General features: G+C 50.9%; 7 protein-coding genes across 7 annotated transcripts; 4 read left to right on the forward strand and 3 right to left on the reverse strand.

Annotated features, from left to right (window-relative positions):
• Nucleotides 1-74: 74 nt before the first annotated feature.
• CTAM01_01072 (uncharacterized protein) lies at nt 75-826 on the forward strand (the record flags this gene model as incomplete). The annotated part of the gene is made up of 2 exons (XM_060517116.1): nt 75-143; nt 620-826. The coding sequence occupies 2 exons, from the start codon at nt 75-77 to the stop codon at nt 824-826; spliced, it is 276 nt and encodes a 91-aa protein (XP_060388578.1).
• Nucleotides 827-1,952: 1,126 nt separating this feature from the next.
• On the forward strand, nt 1,953-2,271 carry CTAM01_01073 (uncharacterized protein; the record flags this gene model as incomplete). The annotated part of the gene is made up of 2 exons (XM_060517117.1): nt 1,953-1,988; nt 2,080-2,271. 2 exons carry the CDS (start codon nt 1,953-1,955, stop codon nt 2,269-2,271), a joined length of 228 nt encoding a protein of 75 aa, XP_060388579.1.
• A 419-nt stretch (nt 2,272-2,690) lies between these two features.
• Nucleotides 2,691-4,421, reverse strand: CTAM01_01074 (proline-specific permease; the record flags this gene model as incomplete). Its single annotated transcript, XM_060517118.1, has 2 exons — nt 2,691-3,284; nt 3,354-4,421. 2 exons carry the CDS (start codon nt 4,419-4,421, stop codon nt 2,691-2,693), a joined length of 1,662 nt encoding a protein of 553 aa, XP_060388580.1.
• Nucleotides 4,422-5,518: 1,097 nt separating this feature from the next.
• On the reverse strand, nt 5,519-7,281 carry CTAM01_01075 (methylmalonate-semialdehyde dehydrogenase; the record flags this gene model as incomplete). Its single annotated transcript, XM_060517119.1, has 2 exons — nt 5,519-6,576; nt 6,678-7,281. The coding sequence occupies 2 exons, from the start codon at nt 7,279-7,281 to the stop codon at nt 5,519-5,521; spliced, it is 1,662 nt and encodes a 553-aa protein (XP_060388581.1).
• A 996-nt stretch (nt 7,282-8,277) lies between these two features.
• On the forward strand, nt 8,278-9,829 carry CTAM01_01076 (uncharacterized protein; the record flags this gene model as incomplete). Its single annotated transcript, XM_060517120.1, has 8 exons — nt 8,278-8,405; nt 8,468-8,570; nt 8,632-8,866; nt 8,923-9,105; nt 9,164-9,238; nt 9,304-9,557; nt 9,619-9,695; nt 9,754-9,829. The coding sequence occupies 8 exons, from the start codon at nt 8,278-8,280 to the stop codon at nt 9,827-9,829; spliced, it is 1,131 nt and encodes a 376-aa protein (XP_060388582.1).
• Nucleotides 9,830-11,016: 1,187 nt separating this feature from the next.
• On the forward strand, nt 11,017-11,928 carry CTAM01_01077 (dihydrodipicolinate synthase; the record flags this gene model as incomplete). Its single annotated transcript, XM_060517121.1, has 1 exon — nt 11,017-11,928. The coding sequence occupies one exon, from the start codon at nt 11,017-11,019 to the stop codon at nt 11,926-11,928; it is 912 nt and encodes a 303-aa protein (XP_060388583.1).
• A 241-nt stretch (nt 11,929-12,169) lies between these two features.
• On the reverse strand, nt 12,170-14,728 carry CTAM01_01078 (uncharacterized protein; the record flags this gene model as incomplete). The annotated part of the gene is made up of 5 exons (XM_060517122.1): nt 12,170-12,272; nt 12,325-13,289; nt 13,343-13,426; nt 13,482-13,690; nt 13,744-14,728. 5 exons carry the CDS (start codon nt 14,726-14,728, stop codon nt 12,170-12,172), a joined length of 2,346 nt encoding a protein of 781 aa, XP_060388584.1.
• Nucleotides 14,729-14,842: the final 114 nt, after the last annotated feature.

The following is a 14,842-nucleotide window of genomic DNA, read 5'->3' on the forward strand; positions in this document are numbered from 1 at the left end:
GCGGACTTTCCACGCGATACACAACAAAGCTCTAGCCCGAGGATGGGGACCAGGTCAACCGGTGCTAATTGCTCATGTCGAAGACGGAGCTCGCTCCGGGCGCCCGAAGACGAAAGGAGACGGCTCTGACAGGCCCCTCGAAGGTGTGGCTAGTATCGACCCAGTCTCTAGCCAAGGGACGTAGAGACAAACTCCACAGTCAAGTCTGGACGGAATCAAATCTATGTGAGCAGTTTCTGTACCTCGTGTTGAAGACATATGGACCTAACCCCATCTTTCAAAAAGCCTGCTTCATATCCGCCCGGCGATACTTGTTGCGGCTCGCGATGAGTGGAGGCGTGCTGCAATCTTAGCAACGACAGGAAAGCCTTCGCTTGGGTGTATTTGGAGACCTGACCACGCAAGTCGAGAGACTCGAGGCTGCAAGAAGATAGCTAGTACGGATAGACCAGGTGGGCATAGGAGTAGGCATTTGTTATCGAGCATAAAGGCATCGCCATGTTATGTCTCCTTGTTTAAGTGAACCTTATCACCTGCCTTCAACGATTCGTCGCTTTCTTTTCTTTAACTCCTGACGTCCAAAGGCCCGACAGATTCCCTTTAGCAACAAAAATTCAAGCATGATAGGCACCCGCTTGCTCGCAGCCGTCTCAACGACTATGTTCTTGTTCATGGAAATAGCCACGAGAGACCACCCTCCTTCGCGTATCAGAATCCGGACGCGGATGTCAGTCGAGGCTCCCTGACCAAGTACATGAATTCCCGTGATAACATCACAGAGTACATGCTGGAGTGTCGACGGGCATTTCCTCCAGTCTCAGACTAGGCCAATAGTGCTGCAATTCTCAAGCGTCAGGATGAAGGGCCTGGTGCGGGGGCCCTTCTTTGTCCCTGAATGCCTACAAACAATACAGCATCAGGAGCGCTAATCAGAAATTCAGCCCTACCCAGAGGGCACACGTCGCGAAGCTGGTAAAGTTAACCCACAAGGCAGGCGACCGCATTAGCGCCTTCAAGACTTGGCCTAACCCCTGCGATGACGTGGGCACTGAAGACTTTGCGAAAGTCTTCGACACTTTGACGGGTGACGCTGGCAACGTTGTCAGGTTTTGCAAAGCCCACGTAATTTCAGGAGGGTTGTCGTAGGAAGGGAGATACTGCATATCTTCGAGAGTAGTGTGAGATTCGGAATGCAGAAGAAGGCATTGCTTGACTCCATTTTCTGGATAAACATAATATAAGTAGAAAAGCGAACTAATGGTAGAGGTCAAAGAGGTTATAGTAGCAACAACGACAACGCATAACCTGGGTATTCTAGCTGCCTAATATAGTCATAATACTCAAAGTAGCCAGCGTTTTCTTCATAACTGCAATGTAAAGTGGGTGCGTAAATTTCTTACATACTTAGTCACACTAACCCTGGCTCTACTCATGACTTAAGGAGGGCGGAAGCTGTGTTGACCAGGTAATCAGATTGACCCGCTCAGATAAACAGCCCTCAATGGTGTTACATAAGTTCATGGTAAAAGACTAGATTTCTCATGAATGAGGGATTAAACTGCTTCGTCTACCCTGAAAGAAGTATAGGACGCTGGCGCTGGAGCTCGCAAAACCCACCTCTTCTCGGAATCCAAGTCCCGATGCCAGAACCGATTGGTGGAAGGGATTCGAAATTTCGGAAGAGTACCACACTGCACCTGCTTCAGATAGCGACAAGGACACAAGAGCTCAAAAATACGAGAGTATGATAGCTTCTCTAAGGGACGAACCTAAGAGGAGATAGCCTAGATAGGCTGCGATTAAAAGCCTCGTCTATAAAATACATCACGAGCTTCGAACTTCCATAGAGATGACCGCCCATCCTACATCGCTTCAAGAAAACTTACAGTCACTTCTCCAAAATGAGAATCACCACCACCTTCGTTTCCCTTCTCTCCCTTACTGCCAGTACGATGGCGAGCCCAATTCCAGAGCCAGCTGCTGCTCATGTACGTCTCTCCCAGCCGCACGATCTGCTAGTTCCTCTTAGAATCTAGACAATCGATATCAGTTCTGTCGCTAACGTATGCCATCAAACAGAATCCACGCGCTGCCTGCCCAGCCCAAGTCAACAGCGCCTGCAGCAAGTACAGCAACGCCAATGGCCAGAGACAATGCCGAGGCGGCCAATGGAACTGCGTTCATCTCAACCCGGTCACTCTGGATGGGAATTTTGTCACCTATACTTCAACGGGTGTTTCTTGTTCTAAGAATGGAGAATTGTGCTCCTGAATACTGTGAATGACGTCAATTTGTCGTATCTCCGATGTCAAGAGGACGCGCATTCTATTGGGCTTTGAAGTCACACCTTACTTGAACGGACGTCGATGAGGTAGCCACTAGAACCTCCGGTTATCGCATGCTGAACAGACAAAGACGGTCATTTGTATACAGAACCATTTGTAATTACAAGATAAAAGACTGCTCGTCTTCATTGATATGTAATCGAAAAGTCAAGTGGATGTTCTGTACGAGAAGTTCCACAACATCAGTAGTAGTAACGACACCCTCGCCGGAAGGCCCTTGTTTGATACAGGGAAAAAGTGTACGAGGAGACTTCGATTCCCAGTTTCTCAATTGGCGACTAAGATGTTAAATCGTGTGATACAGTGATAGACTGTAGGACATGGTACCTATCATTACATGTAGGTTTACTCAAACAAAACCCTCCACTTTTGATACCACTTGGTTCTTACCGGTGCAGGCTGTTCTGCAGCGAAGATCTCGTCTAAGCCAGACTTCAGGTCGACATCCATCGGATTAAGTACCCAGGGATCTTGTCGTCCCACAGTGAACTTGTGCCCGAAGAAAAGCAGCAAGAAGATTACCACCCCGATGTACGACGTAAAGAAGGAAGAGGTGTTCCACTGTCCTGCGAGGAATACCTTGAAACCATTGATTAAAAGCAGTAGACTGAAGCCGAACAAGCTGAACATGCTTGAGTAGGGCTGGAAGCGGGAACGAAAGGGGATGTCTGTAATGCCTTGTGCATCTGATGCCTTGCGATATCTAAAGTAGATAATGCAGCAGCAAATCCAACTTTGATAAGCACCTGTATTGATCAAGTTGACGAACCAGTTGAACACGGTCGCACCAGTCGAAGCAACGTTGAGATACGCCAATAATGAGAATGCGGCACTGGCTGCCGTGGCGTAGTATGGGACACCTGACTTCGTACAGCGGGTGAAGATCTTTGGCGCGTTGCCTGCAAGGGCCATCGAGTAGAGTGCGTGGCTAGCAAGGTACTATTCAAGTTTACACGGATTAGAAGATATTCGAGGACCTATTTCAGGAGCAGGGAGGGAAACATATACCAGATAGGAGTTGCCTGCAGACCAAGCACTCAGCACGATCACGACGTTCACCACGCTGTCTAGGCCCTTGATACCTGCCTCCCTGATGCCAATAGCCCAAGGAGAAGCACCAGCACCTTTGCCACCGCTGAGGAGGTTGGTATTGTTGCTGCTGACAATGATCCCCACAGCCAGAGCACCAAGAATGTAGAATGTGATGAGGCGATAGAAGTATCGACGGGTCGCAGTAGGAATATTACGGCGAGGGCTTTCCATCTCTCCGCCGGTGACGACAAGAAGTTCCGGCGCAAACGCGAACGCAAATACGGAGAAGGTAATGGTCGAGACAAATGCCACCAGACGCCCAGAATCTCCCGTCACGATGTATTCTTTGACCGGCCCTGGATTAGACCAGTTCGAAAACCAAAGAGGTTGGTGCGAGGGCCCGCCGCCAAAGAAGAGTACAAGGGAGAGGATGAGCAGCCCGATAATACCAAAGACTTTCATGCTGGCGAACCAGAACTCAGCCTCCCCGTAGACTTTGACGGGGAAGCAATTGAGGGCAATCATGACGGCGCCGATGAGCGTCAGCCAAAACGCAATGTGTAGAGGCGGCGACCAATAGTTGATGACAATGTAGGTCGCAGTGATCTCGGCTGGAACCGTGATGGAGAAGATATACCAGTATACCCAACCCAGCGTAAATCCAAGACTGCGCGAGAAAAATCGTTGGCCGTAGTAGGCAATTGAAGAGCCGGGGACTGGAAGGTAGGCACTCATTTCGCCGGTGGCCGTTGCCACTCCGTAGAGCAGAAGTGTGATGCTGATGTAGGAGATGAGGAGGAACAGGGGCCCGCCCATATTCAGGCCCTGGCCGACGCCAACGAAGAGGCCAGTTCCGATTGTGCCCCCCAAGGCGATCATTTGTGCATGTCGAGACTTGAGGCCACGTTGGGTCGAGCCGTGTTGTTGTCCCTCAGGACCTAGCACCCCTCCACGTACAGACTCCATAGGACGGAGCTCGACATCGGTGTCGGCGATGGCTGGGGACTTCATCTTTTCGGTGTCGTAAGATACTGGATTAGACATTGCGGCCTTGTAGATGTCAGTTGTACAGACGTTCGAGTTATCTAAACGAAGTTCAGGACTGAAGAGTAAACAGCCTTCTGTAAGAACGAAGTAGGCAATCCACGGAGATTAAACCCCTACCAGACGTTATTGTAGTAAGGTTTTGATCCGCAACCGAGTTGATATAAATCAAGAGGACCAAAGGGAATGTTACTTAAATACTTGAGTCAAGATGAGGAGGGAAATGGAAGTGACTTGAAGTCGAGCAGAATTTTGAAACGCTGCTAACCAGTCCATTACGGGGTACGCAGCAGTAAAACTATCGTTGGTTTGCGCATACATTTCCGACTTAGCCCAATACCATGGGCGCGGGTATCAATCTTGGTCTGGAACGTTTCCCGAGGATTATCTGGAATGGTTCCCAAGGCTATCAGCTTCATTGTACTTAGAACCTGGCGTAACTCATGATACGCTGGGGTTAGCTTGCACTAAGGCTGATAAGGGAGGCTAGGAGGTTTTGTTGTTGGTGTTGTCGTTATTACTTTCCTAAAATTTTGAGACTACCTACTCAGCCAAGCTTCTGGCAAGGAGAACTTCCCCGCGTAATTATCGGCCTCCCCGGACACATCCCTGAAGTCGGCTGATATGTGCGATACGCAGCGCATATGCTAGTCTTGATGCTGGCTCTTGTCGTATTTGCCTTCACCAAGACTCTGTTAAACGCCAGACTCGCAGAAGACTGACATAAAGGCAGTGGAGGTGAAATGGAAAGTATTTCCGCGTGGTATCGAGACAGCGTGAACCATGTTGCTGAAGAATGCAAGCTTCATCCCTGATGGCGATCACATCAGCAGGAGATCTACATCATTTGGCATGCCAAACTCATCCTCAACCGGGAGAACCAATTGTGAAAATGACCAAAGTACAGACGCGGATTGAAAGCGAAGCAAATCAACTCCAGCATAGTCAGCTTGACTGATGCGCGGCAAGATAGCTTACGAGGTCAACCGGTGCAAAGAGTTCAGGACATTGAGATCACGAGCCTTTTACCCGAAAAGAGGAGTGTCTGTCACTAGTGTATCTGGAAATCCATAGAGTCTATTGTACTTTTTCTACGTCTAGTTTTGGGTCGGCATCACCACGCTTGCCTTACTCGCCTCCTCATCTTCCAATTTCCAGAGGCTGGTGACCGTTTTGGTCTGCAAATAGAAGTTCAAGCCTGCTTTGCCGTAGAAAGTGTTGACGCCACCGCCGGCGATGCTTGCCTTGTTTCCTGTGAAGCTGAACATAGGCAGCGGCACTGGGATTGGAACATTGATGCCAAGCTGCCCAGCCTCTACATTCTTCTGGAACCAAGAGGCAGCAGCACCGGAATTGGTGAAAAGAGCAACGCCATTGCCGTAGGGATTGCTGTTGACAAGTTGGGTGGCTTCGGCTAAGGTCTCCGCCTCCAGACAGACCAAGACGGGCCCGAAAACCTCCTCCTTGTAGCACTTCATGTGAGGCTTCACACCACTAATGATGGTGGGACCTAGGAAGTTGCCATTAGGATACTTGCTGGGGCGATAGCCACGGCCATCCAATACGATCTTTGCGCCTTCCTGTTCCGCGCTCTCGATCAGAGCTTCTATCCTGGCAAGACTTTGGGGGCTAATTACTGGGCCCAGATCAGCGCCATCTTCGAATCCGCCATCGACCTTGAGCTGTTTTGCATTTTCGACAAGGTCGTCAATCCAAGAATGCGTCTCGCGGCCAGTGAGTACCAGAGCAGAGAGCGCCATACAACGCTGACCTGCTGCGCCGAATGCAGCACCAGAGATTGCGTTAATGGTCCGTTGTTTATTGCTATCGGGTAGAACAACAGCATGGTTCTTTGCACCGAGGTTGGCTTGCACTCTCTTTCCGTTGGCTGATCCACGGGTATAAATGTATTCACCGGCCTTGTTTCCACCAACAAAGCTAACGGCCTTGATTGCCGGCTCGTCGAGAATGAAGTTAACTGCGCGGTGCGTGCCATGAATAATGTTGAGAACACCATCTGGGAAACCAGCTTCTTTAGCGAGTTCTGCCAGAATCATAGCTGCGCCGGGATCTCTTTCGGATGGTTTGAGAATCAGGGTATTGCCAGTAATCGTAGCAATTGGAATTGACCAGAGAGGGATCATGGCAGGGAAGTCTGTCGAAGAACAAACATTTCAGCGAAGAAAAAAATAAGAGAGTTGACCCGTGAAACATCGGGTGACTAAAAGACAAGAGAAGCTTGGAGTTTAAACTTACTGAAAGGACATATAGCAGCAACAACACCGAGAGGCTCGCGGTAGCTTCGTGTCTCCATATCTTTGGCTACCTCTAGTACATCACCAGTGATTTGTGTCGTGATTCCGCACGACGTCTCGGCAACTTGCAAACCGCGAAGAACGTCGCCTCGTGCATCGGCAAAGGTCTTGCCCTGTTCAAGCGTGATGGACGCGGCAAGACGATCCCAATCTCTTCGAATCAAGTTTACGAAGTTGAACATAATTTGCTGGCGTTTTAGAATGCTCGTAGCCTTCCATACTGGAAATGCGCGCTGGGCACTCTCGACCGCGGCCTCGAGCTCCTCGTCCGTGCTCTCTGGTACGCGTGTCACGACATTGTTCGTGGCTGGGTCGTGGACATCGATCCAGTTGCTTGCTGAGGACGGCTGGAAGGTATTGTCGATAAAGTTTTGTGTTGCTGAAGGGTTGGGGATCTTGGTGTGAGACGTAGGCCAGGACGATCGTGCAGATGATGTTGTGGAAAGAGCTCTACGGCATGACGAAACTGGGGAAGATAACGCAATGAAGCTGCTTGGCTTGGCCGATGCTGTGCGAAGAACCGATGAAGCCCTGAAGGACCGCATTTTGTGACAAGACGATGGCCGAACTTGGTTACAATACAGTGCAGGTCAGAATATCGGAATGAAGTGGTGCAGGAAATGGTGGGTGCAGTTCGAAGAAAAAGAGAGTCATTTCTAGACAAATTTGAAGCAGCTCAGAGACATCGTAGAGGTCGCTGGTTGATCTAGGCAAGTGGGTTGTTTCACGCGCATGATTTGCCAATTACCGTTCTATACCTACACAATTGGACATCCCCAAAACACTGCTCTAACCATCGGATATGCTTCCGTGATATTGATGGTAAGGTCTCGCCGAAGGTAGCCTTGATGTTCGTGGTCGCCATGGCTGCCAAATTCCTGGAGAGCTATGCGTACCGACTGCGCATATCGCACGTGGATCAACCAGCCTAGTACCCCTGTACCGTAGGAGATCTCATACGACTTAGCATCTGCAGCCGGAGACTTGTCCCTGACTGGGTAGGCCACCTCGGAAACGTATCACGCGGGGGCAAGGCAGGTTCACTCGAAGCGAACGCGAATCAGACCTCAGACGGTAGCTGGGTGCACGTAATTGGAAAGTCGGATTAGGTGTGACTGGTGGTGTGAAGCAAAAATGGCAACCATCCCCGAGCTACCCCGAATTCACCCCAACCATGACGATAAGCATTTGGTCTAGATCTGGGAGATTGAGCTCCTTGCCTAAAACGGGAGCTTCAAGACGATTGCTTCAGGCGCTGAAGGGTCCAAAAGCCCAGCGGAAGCATCCTCTGCGTACTGTTTTTATCCCGATTTCGGGTAGCGGAGCAGCTTGCCGAGGCAGGAAAGTCAAGAACGTTGTAGACTGACGGAACCCATTCCGATCGAATTTTCACATAAGCTCACGAGCTTTCCATTGAAGCAGCTTCTTTTCACATCAAGTGTTCCTCTTCAACCCCTCCCAAGACCATTCCATGTTGAGCTGGTGTAATCGATCCTCAAAGCACACCCGACCAAGATAATCTTAGTCTTACCAGATTGACAATGGCAAACCGCGGCGCAACATGGGACCCCGATGTCCATACCATCCGTGATCTGATGGAGTTGGGCAGCAAGAAGCTCCCCAAGATGTACAGGGATTACTACAATGAGGGCGCAATGGATCTCGTAACGTCAGTCGCCTGAAGTCAGCTCCAGAGTATGCGAGATAGTACTGACACTCGACGTTACGCAGACTGAAGGATAATGAGGAGGCATACAACCGATACAAGATCATGCCGCGTATTCTCGTCAATGTCGACAATATCGACATGTCTACCTCAATCTTTGGAGCTAAGGTATGTAAATCGCATAGTCGCAATCCCACTCTCTAGGAAACTGCTTACACATTCCCGACAGGTTTCATTTCCATTGGGCTTTAGCCCGGCTGCGATGCACAAGATGGCACACCCACATGGCGAACTCGGCACGTCGCGTGCGGCAGCAAACATGAATGTTTGCATGGCCCTTTCTTCCTATGCCACCGAGTCGATGGAGAACGTGGCAGCCGAAGGCGCTGGAAACCCATATGTCATGCAGCTGTGTGTGCTCAGAGACCGAGAGACCACTTTGCAAATTCTGAAGAGGGCTGAGGGTAGGCAAAGCATATCTTCTACAAGCATGAAGTCAAAATGCTAAGAAGTTTGATAGCATCTGGATACAAGGCCATCTTCCTGTCTGTCGATACCCCGCTGCTGGGCCGCCGATTGAATGAGTACCGAAACAACTTCTGTCTGCCCGACGGCATCGAGTGGCCCAACCTCTTGTCCGATGGAAAGAGCGAACTGAGCGGCAACGAGAAGGATGGCCAGTCTTCAAACCGACATGACTTCGGTACGTCGTCATGTAGGTGCATATTTTTCGACTTCATTACTGACAGCCAAAATTGCAGACCCTTCGCTGGACTGGGACTCGGCTATTCCCTGGCTCAAGAAGCACACTAAGCTTCAGCTATGGCTGAAGGGTGGTGAGTTGATTATACACCTCGCCTCTTGTGATGATATCGAACTGGCTGGTTGACTTGTCCAATAGTTTACACTCCCGACGACGTAGCTCTCGCAATCAGACACGGCCTCGACGGTGTCATCATCTCGAACCACGGTGGCAGGCAGCTAGATGGAGTGCCTGCCACGTTAGATGCTTTGCGCATCTGCGCACCTGTAGCGGCGGGAAAGATTCCTATCGCTGTTGATGGCGGTATACGCCGTGGTACTGACATCTTTAAGGCTCTTGCCCTTGGCGCGTCACATTGCTTTGTGGGAAGAATTCCCATTTGGGGTCTGGCGGTACGTCAAGACACGACTATTCAAGATTTTTAATGGATAAAGCAGCTGATCAGCATAACAGTACAATGGGCAGGAGGGCGTTGAGCTGGCGCTTAAGATCCTCCAGTACGAGCTCAAGGTTGCCATGGCTCTTGCAGGGTTAGTCCTGAGCCGTCGACTGATGAACATCGAAAACAGCTAACTAAATTGTCAACAGAACCCGAACCATTGCTGAAATCTCGAGGGGTCATGTGGCATATCTAAACGGAAGCGGTGTTTTGGCGAAGCTTTAGGTGAAACGTGTGTATTTTGATAGCATTTGCATAGCGAATTATCATTTCCTCAGATTGATCATCATCAACGAAAGTTGCAGGAGTGTCAGTTTCTATCTTTTTCGAGATGCGGAAGATATCTTCAATGAATCATCTAAGATGCACGAAACGTGAGACAGCCTACAACCAAATCCAATACTACCGAATCTCCAGCATTATTAGCTGCTAAAGAGCGCCAGGCCTGGGCAATCACACAAAATTGTCTTCAAGGGATTCCTAATCGCACCGCCAACCATGATTGCAACTGCATGTGCAGAATTCAAGCGTACTTGGGCCGATGTGTGCATCATGGCTTTCTTTGCCCGACTTTGCCACCTAGACTGGATCTGCAAGCGCCACGTAGCTTCGGAAAAAGACACTGACTCCTACGAGACCCTGAATGACGAACCTAGTGTCCCTTGGAGCACATTGGTGCGTCCAGAAACCTAGTGTACCGGTATCAAGGAAACCCCAATAATGGTCGTCCCTTTCGAGCGCAGAATGGCTGTCCTGTTTGGTGATGGTGTGAAGCAGATGACCGTTTCTGCGCCACACATACCATAGTCAGGCCAAGCCGGCCTCCTAAAGGAAGGCCTCCGCGACGGGATCCACTTTACCGCCCGGACCTACCCCGCGATATCTCGATGAAGATAGCGATTCTGGACACTTGAACCGCGGGGCATTATGGGTCCCAGGGACCGGAGCTGACCCGCGGTGCCGTCTTCTTTCGCTCGATTCGAATTACCCCGCCATCCTCACACCCCTTTTCCAAAGCCGTCTTGAGGGGCAGAAGTGACAGAAGAGGCAGGCCTGCTCAAATTGGTTATGCTTCGAGTGATCGGGTGCGCTTCCGGTCTTGTTTGTGCTGCAATAGAGAAGGTTTGCGCGTGAAGCTATCCGAAATGGACGAAGCAAGAGAAGCCGGCTTGCGTTTGTAATCTTTGATATGCTTGAATTAGATAAACACCCGAAAAAGCTGGTAGCTATATGACGTTGACATCCGAAGCTCGGCAGGCTCTGATTCTTTACATTGCGATATCGATCAAGTCCTGATACCAACGTCTAGCTTGGTTTTTCTGTACCAGAACTTATCTTACGGTTCACTACACAACAATCTCGATTACTTCAAAGCCTCAAACCACTCTAGCAACCTGAATAACACGTTCGAGATGCCCGCTAGCGACCTCAAAGGCGTCCTCGTCGCCCTAATCACCCCCTTCACCCCCAACCAGAAAGAAATCGACACCGCTGCCCTCGATGCACACATTCAACGCATGATCGCCGCAGGCGTCCACGGCCTCGTCCCTGGCGGCAGCACGGGCGAATTCACAGCCCTCACCACCGAAGAGCGCAAAATCCTTGTCAAGCAGTCCGTCGACTCTGCTGCTGGCCGAGTCCCCGTCGTGGCGGGCATCGGCGACCTCTCCACCGCAAAGGCCGTCGAGCATGCCATCTACGCCGCCTCCGTCGGCGCCAGCGCGCTGATGGTTGTCCCTCCGTTCTACGATGCGCCCAACTTGGTGCAATTGAAGGAGCTGCTCAAGGAGATTCACGACGAGTCCAAGTTGCCGATTATGTACTACAACATCCCCTCCGCCAGCGGCGTTTCGCTCTCTCCTGAGGAGATTGCTTCGCTGTCAGAGGTCGGCGTCACGCATCTCAAGGATACCTCCGGCAATGCGCCCGCCCTGACAGACATGCTCTTCACTGAAGCTACCTCCTCCAAGGTTACCGCTTTCAACGGCTGGGACACCCTCACATTCTATGGCCTGGCCGCGGGCGCAAAGGGCTCCGTTTGGGGTGCGACAAACATCATTCCCGAGCTATCTTCACAGCTATGGGAGGCGCTGGGGGAGAAGAAGGACTTGGTGAAGGGTCGAGAGCTGTGGGCCAAGATCTTCCCCATTTGCAAGTTCCTCGAGGCGCCTGGGGACAACTACGGCGCGGCTGTGAAGACGGGCATGGAGTTGCGCGGGTGGAAGACGGGAGGTATGCGCAAGCCGTTTAAGCTGCTTGAGGGGGAGAGGCGCAAGGAGCTTGCGCAGTTGTTGAAGGATGCGGGCGTTGAGGTCGTTGCGTAGAGTGCTCTACGAGAAGATAATTTGAAGTAAATGTTTTGACCAATGCTTATATCGCGTCTTGGTTGCTTCTTTGTTCAATATTTCTGAGTACCATCACATGTTTCAACAAGGCTCAGATGTGGCTGGGATTATTCACGAAAATTGGCACGCTAAAATTACCACCGAGTCTCTTCGGACAAATATTTCGAGGCGGCTTCGTGATGCAGCTTTTTGGCCAATCTTATCGCCGCCCTAGCTCCAATTAGAGGTTGAGGAATTGTTGGTCGATGGGGGAGCTCGCATAGATTTCTTGGGAAAGGTCGGGATCTTGAGTTCTAAATACAGAAGAGCTCCACACGCCATACCTGCACATCATTAATCGTCTACATCATAAAGTCTGCTGATGTAGATATTCACCTCGGAATGGTTTTCATCATGTCCGGCCAGCTCAGGGTCCAATCACCGGTCTCCGTCCTCTTTTCCCATACACTCTGGGCCAGAACACTAGGCTTATCCGTACCAAATATCACGCCACTATTATCAATTGTCTGAAGCACCTTGAGCCCCCTCTCTTGTAAATCAGGCGTCGTAGCCTCGCACGCAGCAACGAAAGCTGCCCACCCTATGCTCGTCGCAAAGTCGTGATCGTCCGCTGTCTCTTCGAGGCACGGCTGAATGAAATCGAGCGTCTTACGTACAGAATCCTGAATTACCATGGCGCTCATGTTGTAGACGCGACGGTAAAAGTAGATGATAAGTGCCTGGTGCATGGCAAGCGTCAAGGATCGGATGAGAGGATGGTCTACGAGCTTCGTCTCTTGAGTAACGAGTTCTCGCGGACGGCTTGGCCCACTTTGCATATCCGACGATCCCAGTGACCAAGACCAAATATTCTGCTCCAATTGTTTGATATGGCGCGACAAGGCCACTGAGATGCGGTGGTCGTACATGGCCATGGCTTCCAGCTTGGTCTTTTCATTGGCGAAGCTAATGGTCTGCGACAGCAACGTCATCAGCGACTCTGGCACCCCATATATTTCTGGGTACATCGTTACAGGCCAGTGGCCAGAAATGTCGAGATGAATGTCCGCGTAGCCCACCTCTGCGGGCTTCTCCCGTGACAAGTCGAGGTCGGCGCCGAGAGAATCTTCTGCAATACGAAACTTGCGGAGTGACACCGCCATCTCGGTTGCTGCCTGCGCTTGGGATTTTACAGACTCTATAGCAATGTCCGTACTCTCTGCAATGACGCGAAGGTGTGTGTAGACATGGTGTAGTACGCGGACGTGGAAGGATTTGGGCATCGCAAGGCCACGGAGACGGATTAGACGTTCGGCATCGAGGAGGAAGATCTTTACTGCGCGGGATCCATTATAAAGAACCTGAATGGCATTAGAACAGTCGACTGGAATCGTGGGTTTCAGGGTGAACTCACCGATACCATGGCTGTGGCAAGAATGGCCATAAGGATCTCGTTGTATTTGGCCTGACTTGGCTCATCAGATTCGCCTTGTAAAGCCTTTTTGAGATGTGTCTGAGCACTCTTTTGATAATTCTGTCCAATATCTAGCCACCGTGTGGTTGACTTCTGGCTTTCTTTCTTCGAAGATTGATGCATATGAAAGGCACTCTTCGCCAGCAATGTACACAAGATACTGTGACGGGTATGCGAAGTGGTGTTCCAAAGCGACAGTTCGGCAAAGGTTTCCAGAGCGCAGGGGAGGAGCCAGAGCTGCCACGGTGATATCCTCATACCCTTGACTGATGATGACGATTCCATAGTCTTATAGTATCGTAAGAGGGAAGCTGCATGTGACGGCAAACATGGTTCGGTACCCGGCATATTATTAGTCAAGGAGGTAGAAAGCTTGCGCGAGATCGATAAGTCTTGCTCGTCTGTCGAAGGACTGGTCGGTTCTTCTGTATGGTTTTCCTCTCTTTCATGGTTCTGGCGTTGGGTATTTGTATCATTAGCTGGCCCAAGCTCGGTATGAGCCATTGCTGGCGTGCGCGGCGATAATGGCGAAAAGAGAAGATCTAGTGCAGAGTTGTCCATTGCCATCATATGAGACAAACTTCCGGACCCTTCGCCGTGCATCCACGGCTGGCTCATGTTATTGATGATGCCTTCGGTACTGAAGTTGTCAAACGGTCCAGGTAAGAAATATGGCTCCATGGCTAAAGAGTTATCGTCAACGGACCAAGGCTCGATTACAATATCCTCGATGTCTTCAGCGAGCTCGCCATTCATCGTCTCTGGCAAGGCATCAGATTGCGAGGTATCAGGCGAGCTTCCAGACGCAGAGGGCTGTAATGGCGAAGATCCAGAATCCGTAGAGCCATCAAAGGCCCTGAACACGCCAAACGGACCAGCTACATGGGCGTCATCGGCATGGACGCTTTTCTCGTCGAGATCCAGAACAATGTCGCCGGCAGACTGGCGCCCCATGCTCGTCACAATCTCGACACTCATTGTCTTCCTCTCTTCCTCGGTGAAAAGCGGGTACCGATAGGAAGTGCCGCGATGAGCATGCTTCTGCTCAGCGGAGCACAGGGGGTCCGGAATCCACAGGAGCTGGCCATCGTAGCCCTCACAGACGAGATTGAGGCGGCGGCAGGACGAGCATACTGGGCGGGCCTCATCACACTTGAGATGGCGACTTCTGCAGGTGCGGCAGCCTGTGAAGGTTCTCGAGCGAGGGACCTTCTTTGTTGGGGCAGCGCTGCTGGCAGTGGTCCTCGTTTTCGCTGTTGGCTTTCCTTTCGGGGGAGGCGGCTTTGCCCCGGATTTGGACCCTCTGGTGACCGGACGGGCAGGCATTCTCGAGTGTGCGGCAGGATACTGAAGTGCAATGCTGATGGTAAAGCTGTTTGATTGGATTTGACACGTAGGGGATGATTGTAGTAGGGGAGGAGTAACACATCAGGCTTGTGT

This window comes from Colletotrichum tamarilloi, assembly GCF_030869305.1.
Source record: "Colletotrichum tamarilloi strain Tom-12 chromosome Unknown Scaffold_2.1, whole genome shotgun sequence".
In the NCBI taxonomy this organism is placed as follows: Eukaryota; Fungi; Ascomycota; class Sordariomycetes; order Glomerellales; family Glomerellaceae; genus Colletotrichum; species Colletotrichum tamarilloi.